The following is a 15,323-nucleotide window of genomic DNA, read 5'->3' on the forward strand; positions in this document are numbered from 1 at the left end:
AGATATGGCAGGTCTGCTTAAGTTGTTTCTTTTTTCCTGATTTATACAGCAGTATATATGGTTACATGTATATGTAGTCACAATATTTATATATATTATAATACATGAACCGTGAATTTCCAGATGTTCAAGCTGGTTTTAGAAAAGGCAGAGGGACCAGAGATCAAATTGCCAACATCCACTGGATCATCAAAAAAGCAACAGAGTTCCAGAAAAACATCTATTTCTGCTTTATTGACTATGCCAAAGCCTTTAACTGTGTGGATCACAATAAACTGTGGAAAATTCTGAAAGAGATGGGAATACCAGACCACCTGACCTGCCTCTTGAGAAACCTAAATGCAGGTCAGGAAGCAACAGTTAGCCCTGGACATGGAACAACAGACTGGTTCCAAATAGGAAAAGGAGTACGTCAAGGCTGTATACTGTCACCCTCCTTATTTAACTCATATGCAGAGTACATCACGAGAAAGGCTGGGCTGGAAGAAGCACAAGCTGGAATCAAGATTGCTGGGAGAAATATCAATAATATCAGATATGCATATGACACCATTCTTATGGCAGAAAGTGAAGAGGAATTAAAGAGCCTCTTGATGAAAGTGAAAGAGGAGAGTGAAAAAGTTGGCTTAAAGCTCAACATTCAGAAAACGAAGATCATGGCATCCGGTCCCATCACTTCATGGGAAATAGATGGGGAAACAGTGGAAATAGTGGCTGACAATTTTGGGGGGCTCCAAAATCACTGCAGATGGTGACTGCAGCCATGAAATTAAAAGATGCTTATCCCTTGGGAGGAAAGTTATGACCAACCTAGATAGCATATTCAAAAGCAGAGCATTACTTTGACAACAAAGGTCTGTCTAATCAAGGCTATAGTTTTTCCAGTAGTTATGTATGGATATGAGAGTTGGCTGAGTACCTAATAATTAATGCTTTTGAAATGTGGTGTCGGAGAAGACTCTTGAGAGTCTCTTGGACTGCAAGGAGATCCAACCAGTCCATCCTAAAGGAGATCAGTCCTGGATGTTCATTGGAAGGACTGATGTTGAAGCTGAAACTGCAATACTTTGGCCACTTGATGCGAAGAGCTTAATATTTTGAAAAGACCCTGATGCTAGGAAAGATTGAGGGCGGGAGGAGAAAGGGGACAACAGAGGATGAGATGGTTGGATGGCATCACCAACTCAATGGACATGAGTCTGGGTAAACTCTGGGAGTTGGTGATGGACAGGGAGGCCTGGTGTGCTGCAGTTCATGAGGTCGCAGAGAGTCAGACACAACTGAGCGACTGAACTGAAACAGAAATGCATTAATATATCTTGGTATGTATTTTAAAGACATTCATTTAAGTTCTATAGTTCTTAGTTATCATAATATAATACTATAACATTTTCCTAAGTAGTGCAAGTTAAAAGCATGAATATAAAGTTACACAGATCTGGGCTCAAATGCAGGTTTTACCATTTACTATCTATGTAACGTCAGGAAATATGTAAGCTTTCTGTGCCTTGGTTTTCTCATCTGTGAAACTGAGGCAATTATAATAACTGCCTTACAAGGTTATGAGAATTTAATAAGAATTCAAGTAAAATGATAATACAGTATTTGGCAGATGCTAAGAATATATTAAGGGCTTCCTGGGTGGCTCAGTAGTAAAGAATCCGCCTATCAATGCAGGAGATGCAGAAGATGTGGGTTTAATCCCTGGGTTGAGAAGATTCCCTAGAGTAGGAAATGGCAACCTGCTCCAGTATTCTTGCCTGGAAAATTCCATGAACAGCAGAGCCTAGCAGGCTACAGTCCAAAGGGTTGCATACAACTGAATGACTAAGCATGCACTCAAGAATACATAAAACAATTATTATCCAAAAACAGGATAAGAACAGCACCATAATATCACATAAATGCTGAACATTTTGTTCTTCCCATTTTCCCCCTATAATAGGTCTGAAATCTTGGTCTCTTCCTTGATCATAACATCTATGTCTTTGCTGTTTCCATAAATTGAGGAACTAACACATTAAGTCAAGAAGTCTTTTATTTTCAAGTAAAATCTTAACCAGAAGGGAAAATAAATAAAACCTATTAATTATGGAGTTCTCAGAGATAGAAATGGATGCTAAGGCAAAAACTTTTCTGGCTTCTCTCCAGGGTAACTGAGATGGCCCTCCTTATGAGAAAAGTTTGAAAACAAGTAAGAAACAAATCAATACTGTAAAAATGTTCTCTGCCATCGGAAGAAACAATGAGTTGTTTCAATGTGATTTTCTGGTGCTGGACTGTAAGCAAAGATGGGACAATAGCATCATGGCTCCTTGTTTTTTTAAAGCATTCCATATCAAGGAAGAAATTCAAGCACCATGAAACCCTTATTTCTTTTATCAAAATGCTGAGCAGCTAAATGTGAATGGTCTATTTAACTCCATATAATACAAGTAGATTTTTAATGTCACTAGATATAACACTCCAAAAATAAGCTAGTATTTTCATAAGCCTATTCTACCAGAGAAATTAAATATGGCTTTGGCTGTACTAGTATTCTGATTTTCTGTTCTATTGTATCAACACTCCAAATAGTTAATCTGTTCACCTGTATGAATCAAAAAACGGTACTTCTATCATAAATGGATTGGAAATGTTCTAGAGCAAACTTAATCAGATCTTCAGTAGAATTTCCCAAAATGTAACAATCTATCCATCTGTAAGAAGCAACTAGCTAATCAAAGTTTTGGTTAAGTTCAGTTCAGTCTCTCAGTCGTGTCTGACTCTTTGCAACCCCATGAACCACAGCACGCCAGGCCTCCTTGTCCATCACCAACTGTCAGAGTCTACCCAAACCCGTGTCCGTTGAGTCAGTCATGTCATCCAACCATCTCATCCTCTGTCGTCCCATTCTTCTCAGGCCCTCAATCTTTCCCAGCATCAAATGAGTCAGCTTTTCAAATGACTTTTCAAATGAGTCAGCTCTTTGCATCACGTGGCCAAAGAATTGGAGTTTCAGCTTCAACATCAGTCCTTCCAATGAACACCCAGGACTGATCTCCTTTAGGATGGACTAGTTGGATCTCTTTGCAGTCCAAGGGACTCTCAAGAGTCTTCTCCAACACCACAGTTCAAAAGCATCAATTCTTCGGTGCTCAGCTTTCTTCACAGTCCAACTCTCACATCCATACATGACCATTGAAAAAATCATAGCCTTCACTAGATGGACCTTTGTTGACAAAGTAATGTCTCTGCTTTTTAATATGCTGTCTCAGGTTGGTCATAACTTTCCTTCCAAGGAGTAAGCGCGTCTTTTAATTTCATGGCTGCAATCACCATCTGCAGTGATTCTGGAGCCCTCCAAAATAAAGTCAGCCACTATTCCCACTGTCTCCCAATCTACTTGCCATGAAATAATACAATTTAGGAAAAAATTCATAATCTTTCCCAGATTCAAAAAAACAAAAAATACTAATATTAGATGAAAATGATCTATGGAGTTTTAAGCTAAAAATATGTTCAATAAGAGATAATCAGTTCAGTACTAATATCAGAGATCCAGGTTTCTGAAACTGTCCAAATTTTTTTCTAAGAAAACAATAAAACATAAAATTTGCCTTAGTTTGTGTTTACTTAAAAATATTTTTGAAAATTTGAAACATTTAGAAAATAAATATTAAAAAATATAAATTATAAAAACATAATATAAATGACACTGAGGAAAACAAATAAAACAAATTTAAATTACAAATAATCTTAAACTACCAGGTTGCAATATTCTATACTGTAAGTGTCAAGCCTGCAACTGCAGCCGGTTTCTAAAACAGGTGTCCAAGAGAATGTCACTTAATCTGATGTCTCCTAGGTTTGGTAAGTGATACTGACACTGCAGCCAAGAAGTGGAAAATCTTCTCTGCCTAGGTCTCTGAACTGACCACACTCTATTCAAGCTGCTTCAGCATTTGCACACCAAGCAAATATGCTATGTTAATTATTGTAATAGGATCTTGACATGAGCTAATCCCTGTTCCTATTAACTTCTCTAGTAAATGAAGCTCTAATGCTTAACTGATAACAAGTGCTGGGATAATCCAGAGCAATATAAAATTTAACAGATGAGGGGGCAATAAGTGATGGCCATTCATGTTTTTAATATAATATTTATTTTACTTGGCAGAAGATAGTGCATAACACCACATTCTGGTGTAGCATTAAAAACTGAAACCAAGGCAGTCAGGGGTGGGGAAGGTAATTTCTATTTTGATCTTCATATTTTCTCCATACTAAGTTTTTCAGATGTGCTGGCAGTGGTGATCATAGGATATTACAGAATTTGATGATCAGACAACAAGAATCAGAAACTGATATGGTTTCACATTTTGTTAACCCATCCAGTACTTATTTGCTTACAACAGCACACTAACAGCATTGACTCCTATCTCCATAAAAGGTGTTTTTATCTAAATCATGTTATCCTCATATACCAGTCTAGGAAACCAAAGTATCATAATTTATAGAAACAATGTTACAAGTCAAAACTTATTTTTACTAACATTAACTCTAAAAACATAACCCTACATAGAGTTAGTAATTTAAAACACTGTTTCATTTATTGAGAAAAAGCAGTAGCACACTAGATTCTATACTAGTTTAAATATTTCTGTAAGACCCATTGATAGTAGTACTTAAAAAAAAAAAAGACTGTAACCACGATACTAAGACCAAATGATGAGTGGGTCTAGAGTCATGCATGATCTGTTCAGGTTAGACATTCACCAAATGCCTTTAGTGTGTCAGATATTACACTAGACTTCAAAAACCACTACAGATTTCCTCCTTCTCACCACAACCATTATTACTCCTGCCACGGCTGCTGGTTAATTCTCATACAACAGGTACTCACTGTGGAAAATACAAACTAATTGAAAAATAACAGCTTATAAAATAGCATGTTATGATTCCATTTCTAGAAAACAATATCTGTCCTTGTGTGTTTGTGTGTAAGTGTGTTTTAAACTATGAACTAAAATACTAATAGTGGGTATCCTGGGAGGTGTAATTATATATTAATTTTTATTTTTGCTTTCTGTTTTCCTATAGTTTGGAAATGTCACAATGAATGTGGACTACCTTTAAGAGGCAAAAGCTACTTTAAAAAAAAAAATCACATACTCTGTGTTGTGTTCTTGACACATTTATTATTTAATAGTGGGTTAAGGGGAAAGGTATTTATATTTGGTTCTTAAATAAGATATTGAGACTCCCTGAGCTCCATTTTAAGTAGTAACTAGAAACATTACCCTAAGCAATAATTATGTAAGAAAAGAGGGGAAAATGCAAGTAAGTCTAAACCTTATTCAACTTTAGAGACACTGTTGTTTCAACTATTACAAAACAGAGTAAATTAAAAACAAGGAGAGAGCTTGAGCAGTCATTTCAAGTAATTATCTGTTATGGCCAGCAAGCAACTCACAGAGGCAGCAAGGTCCTTTGGTCAGATCCCTGTATTAACATTCACACCTAAACCTCATAACATTTTAAAAGTCACTTGTTCAGAAACGCTGAGATTTAATAAGTGCTAGTGTAGTACACTCACTTAAGAGCTTAGCCTTTTCTGCTTTTTGGAATTTAAGAAACAATAAAATACATTTGGATCAAAAATATTTTAAAGAAGCATGCTATGACCTAATCCAAAAAGCAAAGCATTTATGAATAGATCCGAAGGTAATTATATCTTTTAAGACTTAGTGTGAAAATGCAATCTTTTCTCTAGGGCTCAAAGTTCTTTGTTTTACATCATTAGTTACTTTTCATCTAAATAAGAGTCCTCACTTTTCTAATTTGTGAAATAATGAAGTTCTTTGGGGCCCCTTTGAGTCTTCATATTTCATTATTCTCTGAAATGCCACATTAATCATTATTTTTCTTAGCTCTGATAGTAATTAATAACTGACTAAATTGGTATTTTTAGTTATATTTTCACAGAGCCCAGTATTACTTTTCATTAAAATAGGTTCTAACAAATATATCTAATTTATCTACCTCCATAATATTACACAGAAATAAATATTCTCATTAATAAAATTTCTAAAATTTCAAAATATTAAAAAAAAAAAAAACATTGGGACTAAGCCTTTTCAATAAGAACTTTAAATCAAATGACCAACCTGATAACCTGGTTGCAGTGGGCACACATCGGAGTTCTTTTCCCTGCGGGAATATGCTCGGCCCTTTGCACCAAAGTGTCCTCGTCACTGGGCTGAGGCTGCCCTCTGGCTGAGTTGGCTGGTGCCACGGCTCCTGTGGATGGCCCACTGCTTACGACTCTTCCAGTGGAAGGTGCTAGGAGTTAAAACAAGGGAATCAGAATGAGAATAAACCAAATATAAGCTTTTCCTAATAACCAAATGATAACATTGCATGCATGCATGCTCAGTCATCTCGGACTCAGTGACCCCATGGACTGTAGCCTGCCAGGCTCCTCTGTCCATGGAACTTTTCAAGCAAGAATACTGGAGTGAGTTACCATTTCCTCCTCCAGGGGATCTTCCCAACCCAGGGATCAAATCCATAGTCTCTTCAGTCTCCTGCACTGGGAGGCAGATTCTTTACCACTAGCGCTACCTGGGAAGCTCCTCCCCTCCTCAAAAAAAAAACTTCACTTTAAAAAATAATCTATCCACTCACTTCTTCACTCATTCACTCACACTTTATGGAGAGATTATGGATCAAATGCTGGACTGAAACTACAGAGTTAAGTAGAAAAATTCAAAGACTGTAATCCAGTGAAAGAGTTATGATAGACGATGGGAGAGAATGTTTTCCAGAGGAGATGTGGTTAATACTGAATATGGATGGTGAAGTATTTCTAGTCATCCAGATGTCTCTGCTAACCATTAATTATATTTAACTCAAAATGTATCAGAGGTACATTACAGATGCCAACGAACTCCCTATATTCTCTCCTGTCCTGTACTGCCTAAGAATACTGTGAAATTGGTCACCAGTCATATAAGGGAGATAACAAAAGAATCATCCTAGGGCTTTCCTCTCCCTCACCTGTGGTTATAATGGGCTCTGCTGATTCTTCATTCCTGGTTCCTGATTTCGCCCCCTCATATCTATCCCTGCAATACTGTCCTGGTTTATGTACTCAAGGCCTCCCACCGGGACTAACCACCAAATGTCTTATCCTCCTGCTGCCACTGGGGACTGAAATCTTACTTGATCAGAACTCTGCATAAATCATTCCAAGGATCTTCCTCTTCTTCCAAGCTTCTAAGCGCCACATATAGGTCCCTCCAGTGGTCTCCACCTTCCCCGCAGCCTCACTTGTCACCATCCTCTGCCTTTCTCTTTACTACAGTGAATACCAGACTGCCTCACTGTCCCTGTGAGGCATCTGTCCACTCACAGCCTGTCCTCACTCTCATCTCTACTTTCCCCTGGTCACCTAGCAACCACTACTCAGTACAATGCAACCCAGGAGTCAACTGCTCTAAAGTCTTCCCCAACTACCTCTCCCCACAATCCAGATTCATGTCTCTTTTCCATGTTCCCATAATTTTCTGTGAATGACTTTACAGAGGATGCCCCCTGAGGGCAGGAACTAGGTTTTATTCCTCGCCCCAGCAACTAACACAATGTCTAGAATAAATGAATGCATAAACTGGAATCAATACATAAATGAACAACTGCAACAAATGTAAAGGATTAAAACCAACAGAAGGCCTGTTCTTCACCCTCAGGCAATTAAAACATGGTGGAAGAGAAAAGGCTTATAAATTCTAATGGTTTAAAAGGAACAATTATTAAGAAAGCGTATAAATAATACAAACTAACAGGATGTGTGTATGTGTATACAGTTATATATGCATGTGTGTATATCAACAGGATTCACATTAAAGGTGTGGTTAGAATTGGATAAACTTAATTAGGATAATTGAAAGACTAATTCTTCCTCATGAAAATAAAGCCTATTTGCAATGATGTGCAATTTCAGATCCAGAAAGTCAGCGTTTATAAACACCTAACACATCTCCTCCAGTGCTCTGCCTGGCACCTGAGCTGTGAAATGGCATTTTATAGGTTGGGAGCTCAACTAGTATCCATGTTTCAAGGGATTCAACTGAACTAGGAACATGTTTTAGACTCACACTTTCTCTTACAGAATGGGAAAGAAAATTACTGTAATACCCATACTGTCTATGTTCTTCCTTGTTTCCTAACTTACACTTTCTCTTACAGAAATGGGGGAAAGTTACTGCAATATCCATACTGTAATCCATACTGTGGAAAGAATATCCTTTCTTCCTGTTCTCTCACAACTCTCCTTCAGTTTCTATATGCAGGCCTGACTGCTCTAGGAGAAATGCAGATAAGCATTTTCAAAGCCAAATCGTGTTCTTGTCATTGGCTTCAAGATACACAACACAGGTTTCATCTGCTATGATGCGTTACCAGCTCATCCTGAGAAATCGAGGTGTCTGAATTCTCCCACTTACTCAGGAATGGTCCTCTGGCTCCTCTATCCCTGTCAGTTCCCAGACCCTACCAGCTGGTCCACTGGAAATATGTTCAAGGTCTGTTCATTAATCCAAACCCATGCTTTGACATTTGAGTCCTGGGCTTCCCTGCTGGCCCAGATGGTAAAGAATCTACCTACAACGTGGGATACCTGGGTTTGATTCCTGGGTTGGGAAGATCCCCTGGAGAAGAGCATGGCAACCCACTCCAATATTCTTGCCTGGAGAATCCCTTGGATTGAGGAGCCTGGTGGGCTACAGTCCATGGGGTCACAAAGAGTTAGACATGACAGCGACTAACACTTGAATCCCTCAAGTCTGGACAATTATACATCTCCTAACCAGTCTGTCTGCTGCCATCTCTCTTTTCAACCTAATCTGCTAGATTATTTTTCCAAAAACACTACTCTGCTCATGTTTTCTTGCTTACAAAGCTTTCATAACCCCTCCCTGCAAGCTACATGCACCACTCACAGTCTAGTCCCTCCACGAGTTCATGCCAGTCTTCTTTACAATCTTGTCTTTCATGCTCAGCCAAATACCCACTATTATCAACAAACTCAATTATCTTTATTTAACATTTAACTTGTGCCATCCTTACCTGAGGGCACTACTCTCAAATCCTTATAACAGCCCTATGATGTAGGCATGATCAATACCATGTTTTCACTCTAGCTGAGGCAAAGAGAGGTTAAGAAACCAGCCTAACATCACACAGCAAATAAAGGGCAACCCTAAAGCAGGCAGTCTGGTTCCAGAATCTGTGCTCTTAAACACTGTGCAATTGTCTGCTCATTGTCCCTTCCCTGAATGTGCTGTGCTGGGCCCTGCTTCTATGACCCGTGCCCAGTGAAATGTCCCTTTCTCCACAGCTGTTCATGGTTTTCCCATTCTGCAAGGCTCATAGAAATTCTGTTTTCTTCCCCATTATTCCCTGACCATCCTAGCCAGAAGTGTTCTCTCGTCCCTCTTAACGTATTTAACACGCCCATCTATGTAATATATTTGCTATTTATCAATATCCTATAATATTTTCTCCTTCCTATGTCAATGATAAACTCGGTGAAATGAGAACTTTCTACTAACTTCTTTCTAACATTACCAGAAAACTGCCTTAAAAACAGAAGGTAAAAAATTAATATTTAATCAAGTAAACTTAAGGGAGGGTTCCAAATCACTTTCATTTTGCCTTTTTAAAGACCAGGATTGAGATAGTTTTAAAATGTGGATTAGGTTCAGGATTTCAAACAGTGGGAAAGTTACCAATTGAAAAATCTCAAAATCAGACCTCAAAGTGAGTCAAACCCTTTCATCTACCACATGCCTTTATTTTATCACATTATCTATGCATAAGCCCTAAAGTACTGAGTCACTGAGGCATTTTTAGCAATAAAAGAGTGTAGTAATTTTCCATCGGTCATTGTAAAATGGGACATAATCCATCTGGGCCATGCCTCAGGGAGAAGATACACGGAGAAACTAAGTTATTTAACATGAGAAGCCATTTCTGAATACGAAACATGTGATTGTGTCTTAAACACATATAAAGAGGCTCTAAGCTCACAGCTGTACCTTCCTTGGGAAGAAAAGCCTTGCTTTTTGTTACTGCTCCATTTTAGCCACTTGGGATGAGACATAAATTCTCACACCTCTGTTTGTTGCTGTGTTGCTAGTGCATTGGCCCGCACACAGAGCTACACAAGCTTATTAATTACCAAGCCCCAAACATTCCCAAGGAACAGTTATTTCCCATATGAATAAAGTGATGTTTCATTTCTTCAGACTGAATTTCTCACTACTCCAGCAAGAAGTAGGCAACTTTTGAGGCATCAAGTACCAAGCCCCTGGCCTCTGCTCATCCGGCTTACTGGGGAGAGGAAAGTGTGAGAAGGTGAGGTTTTGGAAAAGGAGAAGCACCACAAATGAGTCCATCTTCCTTTAAAATTCTGTAGAAAACTGCACTGCTACACAGACAAAAACAGTCTTCCATGAGGAGTGCAGAGACCAAAATATCTCAAATTTATTGACCCTGCCATAAAAATCAATTTTATGTAGGAAAAAATATACATCTCTTTAGGGATAGCAGTTTAAAGATCTCAATCTACTGATCTGTAATAAAACCAGATTTTTCTTTTAAGTTCTAATAAAAGTATTAAATGGGAGCTCTGAATTAGCTCCATTTCATAATCTAGAAATGTAAGTCACAAAAATATAAGTGACTTAAACTGAATAATGAGTGAGTCACAATGAGAACATTAAAAGGAGGTTAGTTTTTGACTCAAGCTTTCCTTTTTAACCTTAATCTTGAATGACTTCCATTAAATTAGGCTTGTTTTGTGGCTGATCTCTACCCAATGGAACCAAGTTTAAAAGTTAATTTTTTTCTTTTGTATCAAAAACATTTCAGCACCATAAAACTCATCTAGAAATTTAAAGCCAGTAGCTATTCTCCAAACTAACAATGTTAATGAGATGTCTTTTATTAATTTTAGAGTGCTTACTTATGAGTTTTCTAAAGGTTTGGAATGAAATACATTCTAAGCTTTTATTTTCAGCACTATGATAGTCAAGCCTAAGATTACAAAGACTAACATTAAATAAGTTAATGTAAAGTAATTGGAAAACCCAGCAGCACACTAGAATATTTTCTCAGTATTTAATATGTAAATTGTCAAATTAATCAAGTAAAGTATAACTAATGCACAAAATGTTAAGTTCTTCATTTTTAAAATATCTGTCATAGTCATATATCTGAGTATTCTAAGGGGCAATACTTTTTAAAAAAGCAAATAAACTGACTTACTAATCATGAGTCTTACTTTACTGCAAAGAAATTAAGTCATCTCTTTTGGACTACAGATAATAAATTGGAGATAAAGAATTTTAAAAAATTGAACCACGTAATATTAATTTAGTAGAAAACACCTCCTGTTATTGGGGAAATCTCTGTGATATATCATTTGGAAAGATAAAGTGAAAACTCTTTACTCTAGAAAGATCTTAACTGCATTCTTCCCCAAGCAGATGATTCAAGTTTGAATTATTTAGCAAATCAGTTAAGTTTTAAGCACTCTTATCCTGAGTTTTAATTTTCTTTTCTAACCATTGCAAGGTCCTAACCAAGTGATTTTTCAAGTTGATCCAAGTAAATCCTCAGTAATGGGGCACATAAGAATATAACTGGGGATTTGTATAATATTATAAAAGACTATGCAATATATATGGAATTAGAAATTATCTAATTATTTACTATGTGGTTCAAATATGCCTAAGCTCACTAAAAGGCAGTTGTTTATATAAAAAGAGTTTCTGGAGAGAAAACACAGATTAAGACCTTCAGAACTCCAGGTAGTTCAATGTGTGAATTCTCTGAAAACAGATGTTTTCCAACTGTAATAAGATAGGTTATATGACATTTTTGCTTTCTATCTCTGTTAAAAAAAAAAGCTGTTAGCTCTAAACCAATATTCTTAAAAACAAAGAGTAGTGAAGATTATAATGTACACATTAAATACCTGGCCAGGCTGTACCTGAAAAAACATGAAATTCATCTGTTAATTCCTCTGGTTCAAGTCAAATCATTCAACTACCAGTAAAATCTTATTACTGGCATCTATTAGGTGAAAAAATACTATATTATGTCAGACTTTATTTGGAAACTTAACCTAAGTCAACTGGGGCTGGGGGACAATATCCCCCCAAACAAACAGACGTTGCTATTGTCTTTCAAGGTAGGTTTCTCTTACTAAACATAGTGCTTTCAAACTGCTGAACATATCATTCAATAGGAGAGCAAGCTGGTGTTGAAAGATGAACTGCCCACAATATAAGAAATACATAACCTAACTTCTTACCACATCCAGAGTATGTCCCGGTTCAAGAGGTCATTATCTCTTCTTTGGCTTATTGCAGCAATGGCCTAAGCTCTTGCTCTGTCCTTCCCAAGACATGGAAGCCAAGAAAAACTAAACTGGCTCATCTCAAGCTACTCCTCTGATCCAACAACTCACCTCTAGCTCAAAACTGAAACCAAAGCTCCTACAGACTCTGACTCCAGCCACCTCTCTGGCCCAATCCGCCATGCTTCCTTTGCTCACTAGCCACAGGGCACACTGTCTTCCTACAGTTCAGTTCAGTTGCTCTGTCATGTCCAACTCTTTGCGACCCCATGAACTGCAGCACACCAGGCCTCCCCGTCCATTACCAACTCCTGGAGTCCACTCAAACTCATGTCCATTCGAGTTGATGATGCCATCCAACTGTCTTATCCTTTGTTACCCGCTTCTCCTGCCCTCAATCTTTCCCAGCATCAGGGTCTTTTCAAAAGAGTCAGCTCTTCGCATCAGGTGGCCAAAGTATTGGAGTTTCAGCTTCAACATCAGTCCTTCCAATGAACACCAGGACTGATCTCCTTTAGGATGGACTGGTTGGATCTCCTTACTATCTCCTGTCTTACTTAGTATTTCTCTAAATGGCCAGTATGCTTCTGATTCAGGCCCTTTGTAGTTTCTATTCCCTCTGCCTAGAAATATTTTCCCCAGATGTTTCCATGGCTTCCTCCCTCATTTCCTTCCTGTCCTCTGCTCAGAGGTCATTTTACCAATGTGGCTCTTTCTGATCACCCTATATAAAGGAGCAACCCTCTCCCTTCAAACCAGCATTCCCATACTCCCTAACCGGTTTATCATCCCCATCTAATGAATTTATATTCTTCTTATTGCTTTTTATTAACTCTCTCTCCATACCTTGAGGCCAGAGATGCTGTCTAATTTATTCACTGCTGTATCTCTAGCACCTAGAACAGTTCCTGGCATTTTGCTTAACAAATCTTTGTTTCAAGAATGACTCCAGCACCAAAATTATTGTCTTCCCATGGAAAGGAAACAGATTCCTTAGAGAAACTACTGTTTCTAGGATTGGGACAAAAAAGTCAACATGGAAAGTCTAGAATATTTGTCAGAAAGCCAAAACGCTAGCAAAGAACTAGAGTTGTATCAAGTGACTTGAAGCAGATGAGACCTTCTGAGTATTAATAATAACTACAAAGACTGAAATACTTCAAATAAATTTACATGCACTCACAATGGTTTTGTAATTTAAAAAACCACATTGATCACCTTTAGAGGATGCTAAGGAAAAATTCATTTATTTGAAAAACCTGTAAAATTTAGTAAAGAGGAAAAAAATCAAGCTTTATAATTTATTACCTGATAGCCAATCATGTTTCAACTAGATCTCATTCATTCCTCTGCTGTCTCTGAACTATTTGAAGCAAATTCAAGATCAATCCTTTATTTCATAATATTTCAATATCACTTTTAGAGTACTTTTTTAAAAAATCTACCCAATAATACCATTATCACATCTAAAATAAAACAAAAATTTCCTTAACCTCCCCAAATGATCAATTTTCAATTTACTTCTGATTATCCTCTATAGTTTCCTCTCACTGCTGCAACATATGACTAAACATGTACTGGCTTAAACACAGCACAGGTGCACTATTTTACAGTTCTCCTCCATGGATATTACCAGGCCAGATTCAAGGCGTTGGCAGGACTGTTCCTTCCTAAAAGCTCTAGGGAAAATCCATTTCCTTGCTTTTACCATCTTTTAGAGCTGTCCAAATTCCATGGTTCAGGGCCCTCTTATACCATCTTAAAACCAGCAGATTGAGTCCTTCTCACACTACAGCACTCTAGATTTTCTCTTTGCTTCCCTCTTCCACTTTTAAAGGTCCTGGTGATTACGATGGGCCCACCAGGATAATTATTTTATTTTGAGCTCAGCTAATGAACAATTGTAATTCCATCAGCATCCCAAATTCCCCTGTGACATGAAATATAACATATTCACAGGTTTTGGATATTAGGACATGGACATCTTTGTGGGGACATTATTCTACTTACCACATATACCCTAACACAGTATTAATCAAGATCCAAATAAGAAAGGTCCACATACTACATTTGGTGTCTCTTAAATTTTTTAGTTTATAATCTCTTCCAACTCCCTACTCCTTGCAAAATACCTATAGAAGAAACTAAGTCTCCAGTTATATGTTCGTGTGTGTATTTGAACTTTTTCTATAGTAAAAAGCTAAAGAAAAGTTTTATACCTATTAAACTGAATCGTTTATTTACAAAAACAATATAAGGTATTATTATTACTACTTGATGGATCAGTAATACAAAACTCAGAAAGGGTAAGTGATCTGTCTGAAGACATTCCCTGTGATTCAGATGGTAAAGAATCCACCTGCAATGCAGCAGACCCAGGTTTGATCCCTGGGTCGGGAAGATAGCCTGGAGAAGGGAATGGCTACCCACTCCAGTATTCTTGCTTGGAGAATTCCACGGACAGAGGAACTTAGTAAATGGGATCACTTGAAGAGTCAGGCGCAACTGATTGACTAACACTTTTCTTTCATGCATAGCAATAAAATGAAGCAAATGTTTTTTGAATTTAACTATTATGTATCAAATAATGCACTAGGCTTCACTGCTACAAACAAGACAGACATGATTTCTGCCCTCTCTGAGTTTAAAGGTTATAGACCAGAAGAACTGATTCATTTGAAAAGACCCTGATGCTGGGAAAGATTGAAGGCGGGAGGAGAAGGGGACAACAGAGGATGAGATGGCTGGATGGCATCACCGACTCAATGGACATGAGTTCGAGTAAACTCTGGGAGTTGGTGATGGACAGGGAGGCCTGGTGTGCTGCAGTGCATGGGGTCACAGAGAGTCAGAAACAACTGAGCAACTGAACTGAACAGACCAGAAATCAGTCAGTTATGTTATAGTGGGGTCAGTG

The 15,323-nt window shown here is 37.7% G+C and overlaps 1 protein-coding gene across 16 annotated transcripts in view; it reads right to left on the reverse strand.

Moving 5' to 3' along the window:
- Positions 1–15,323, reverse strand: part of PDLIM5 (PDZ and LIM domain 5) — a 233,879-nt gene that overhangs the window by 20,705 nt on the left and 197,851 nt on the right. For all 16 annotated transcript variants that reach the window (XM_015471537.3, XM_005207728.5, XM_010805995.4 and 13 more), the window contains one exon: positions 6,150–6,324. In XM_015471537.3, the coding sequence (XP_015327023.1) occupies positions 6,150–6,324 (175 nt within the window). The remainder of the gene's footprint in view (positions 1–6,149; positions 6,325–15,323) is intronic.

This window comes from Bos taurus, chromosome 6 (assembly GCF_002263795.3).
Source record: "Bos taurus isolate L1 Dominette 01449 registration number 42190680 breed Hereford chromosome 6, ARS-UCD2.0, whole genome shotgun sequence".
Taxonomy (NCBI): Eukaryota; Metazoa; Chordata; class Mammalia; order Artiodactyla; family Bovidae; genus Bos; species Bos taurus.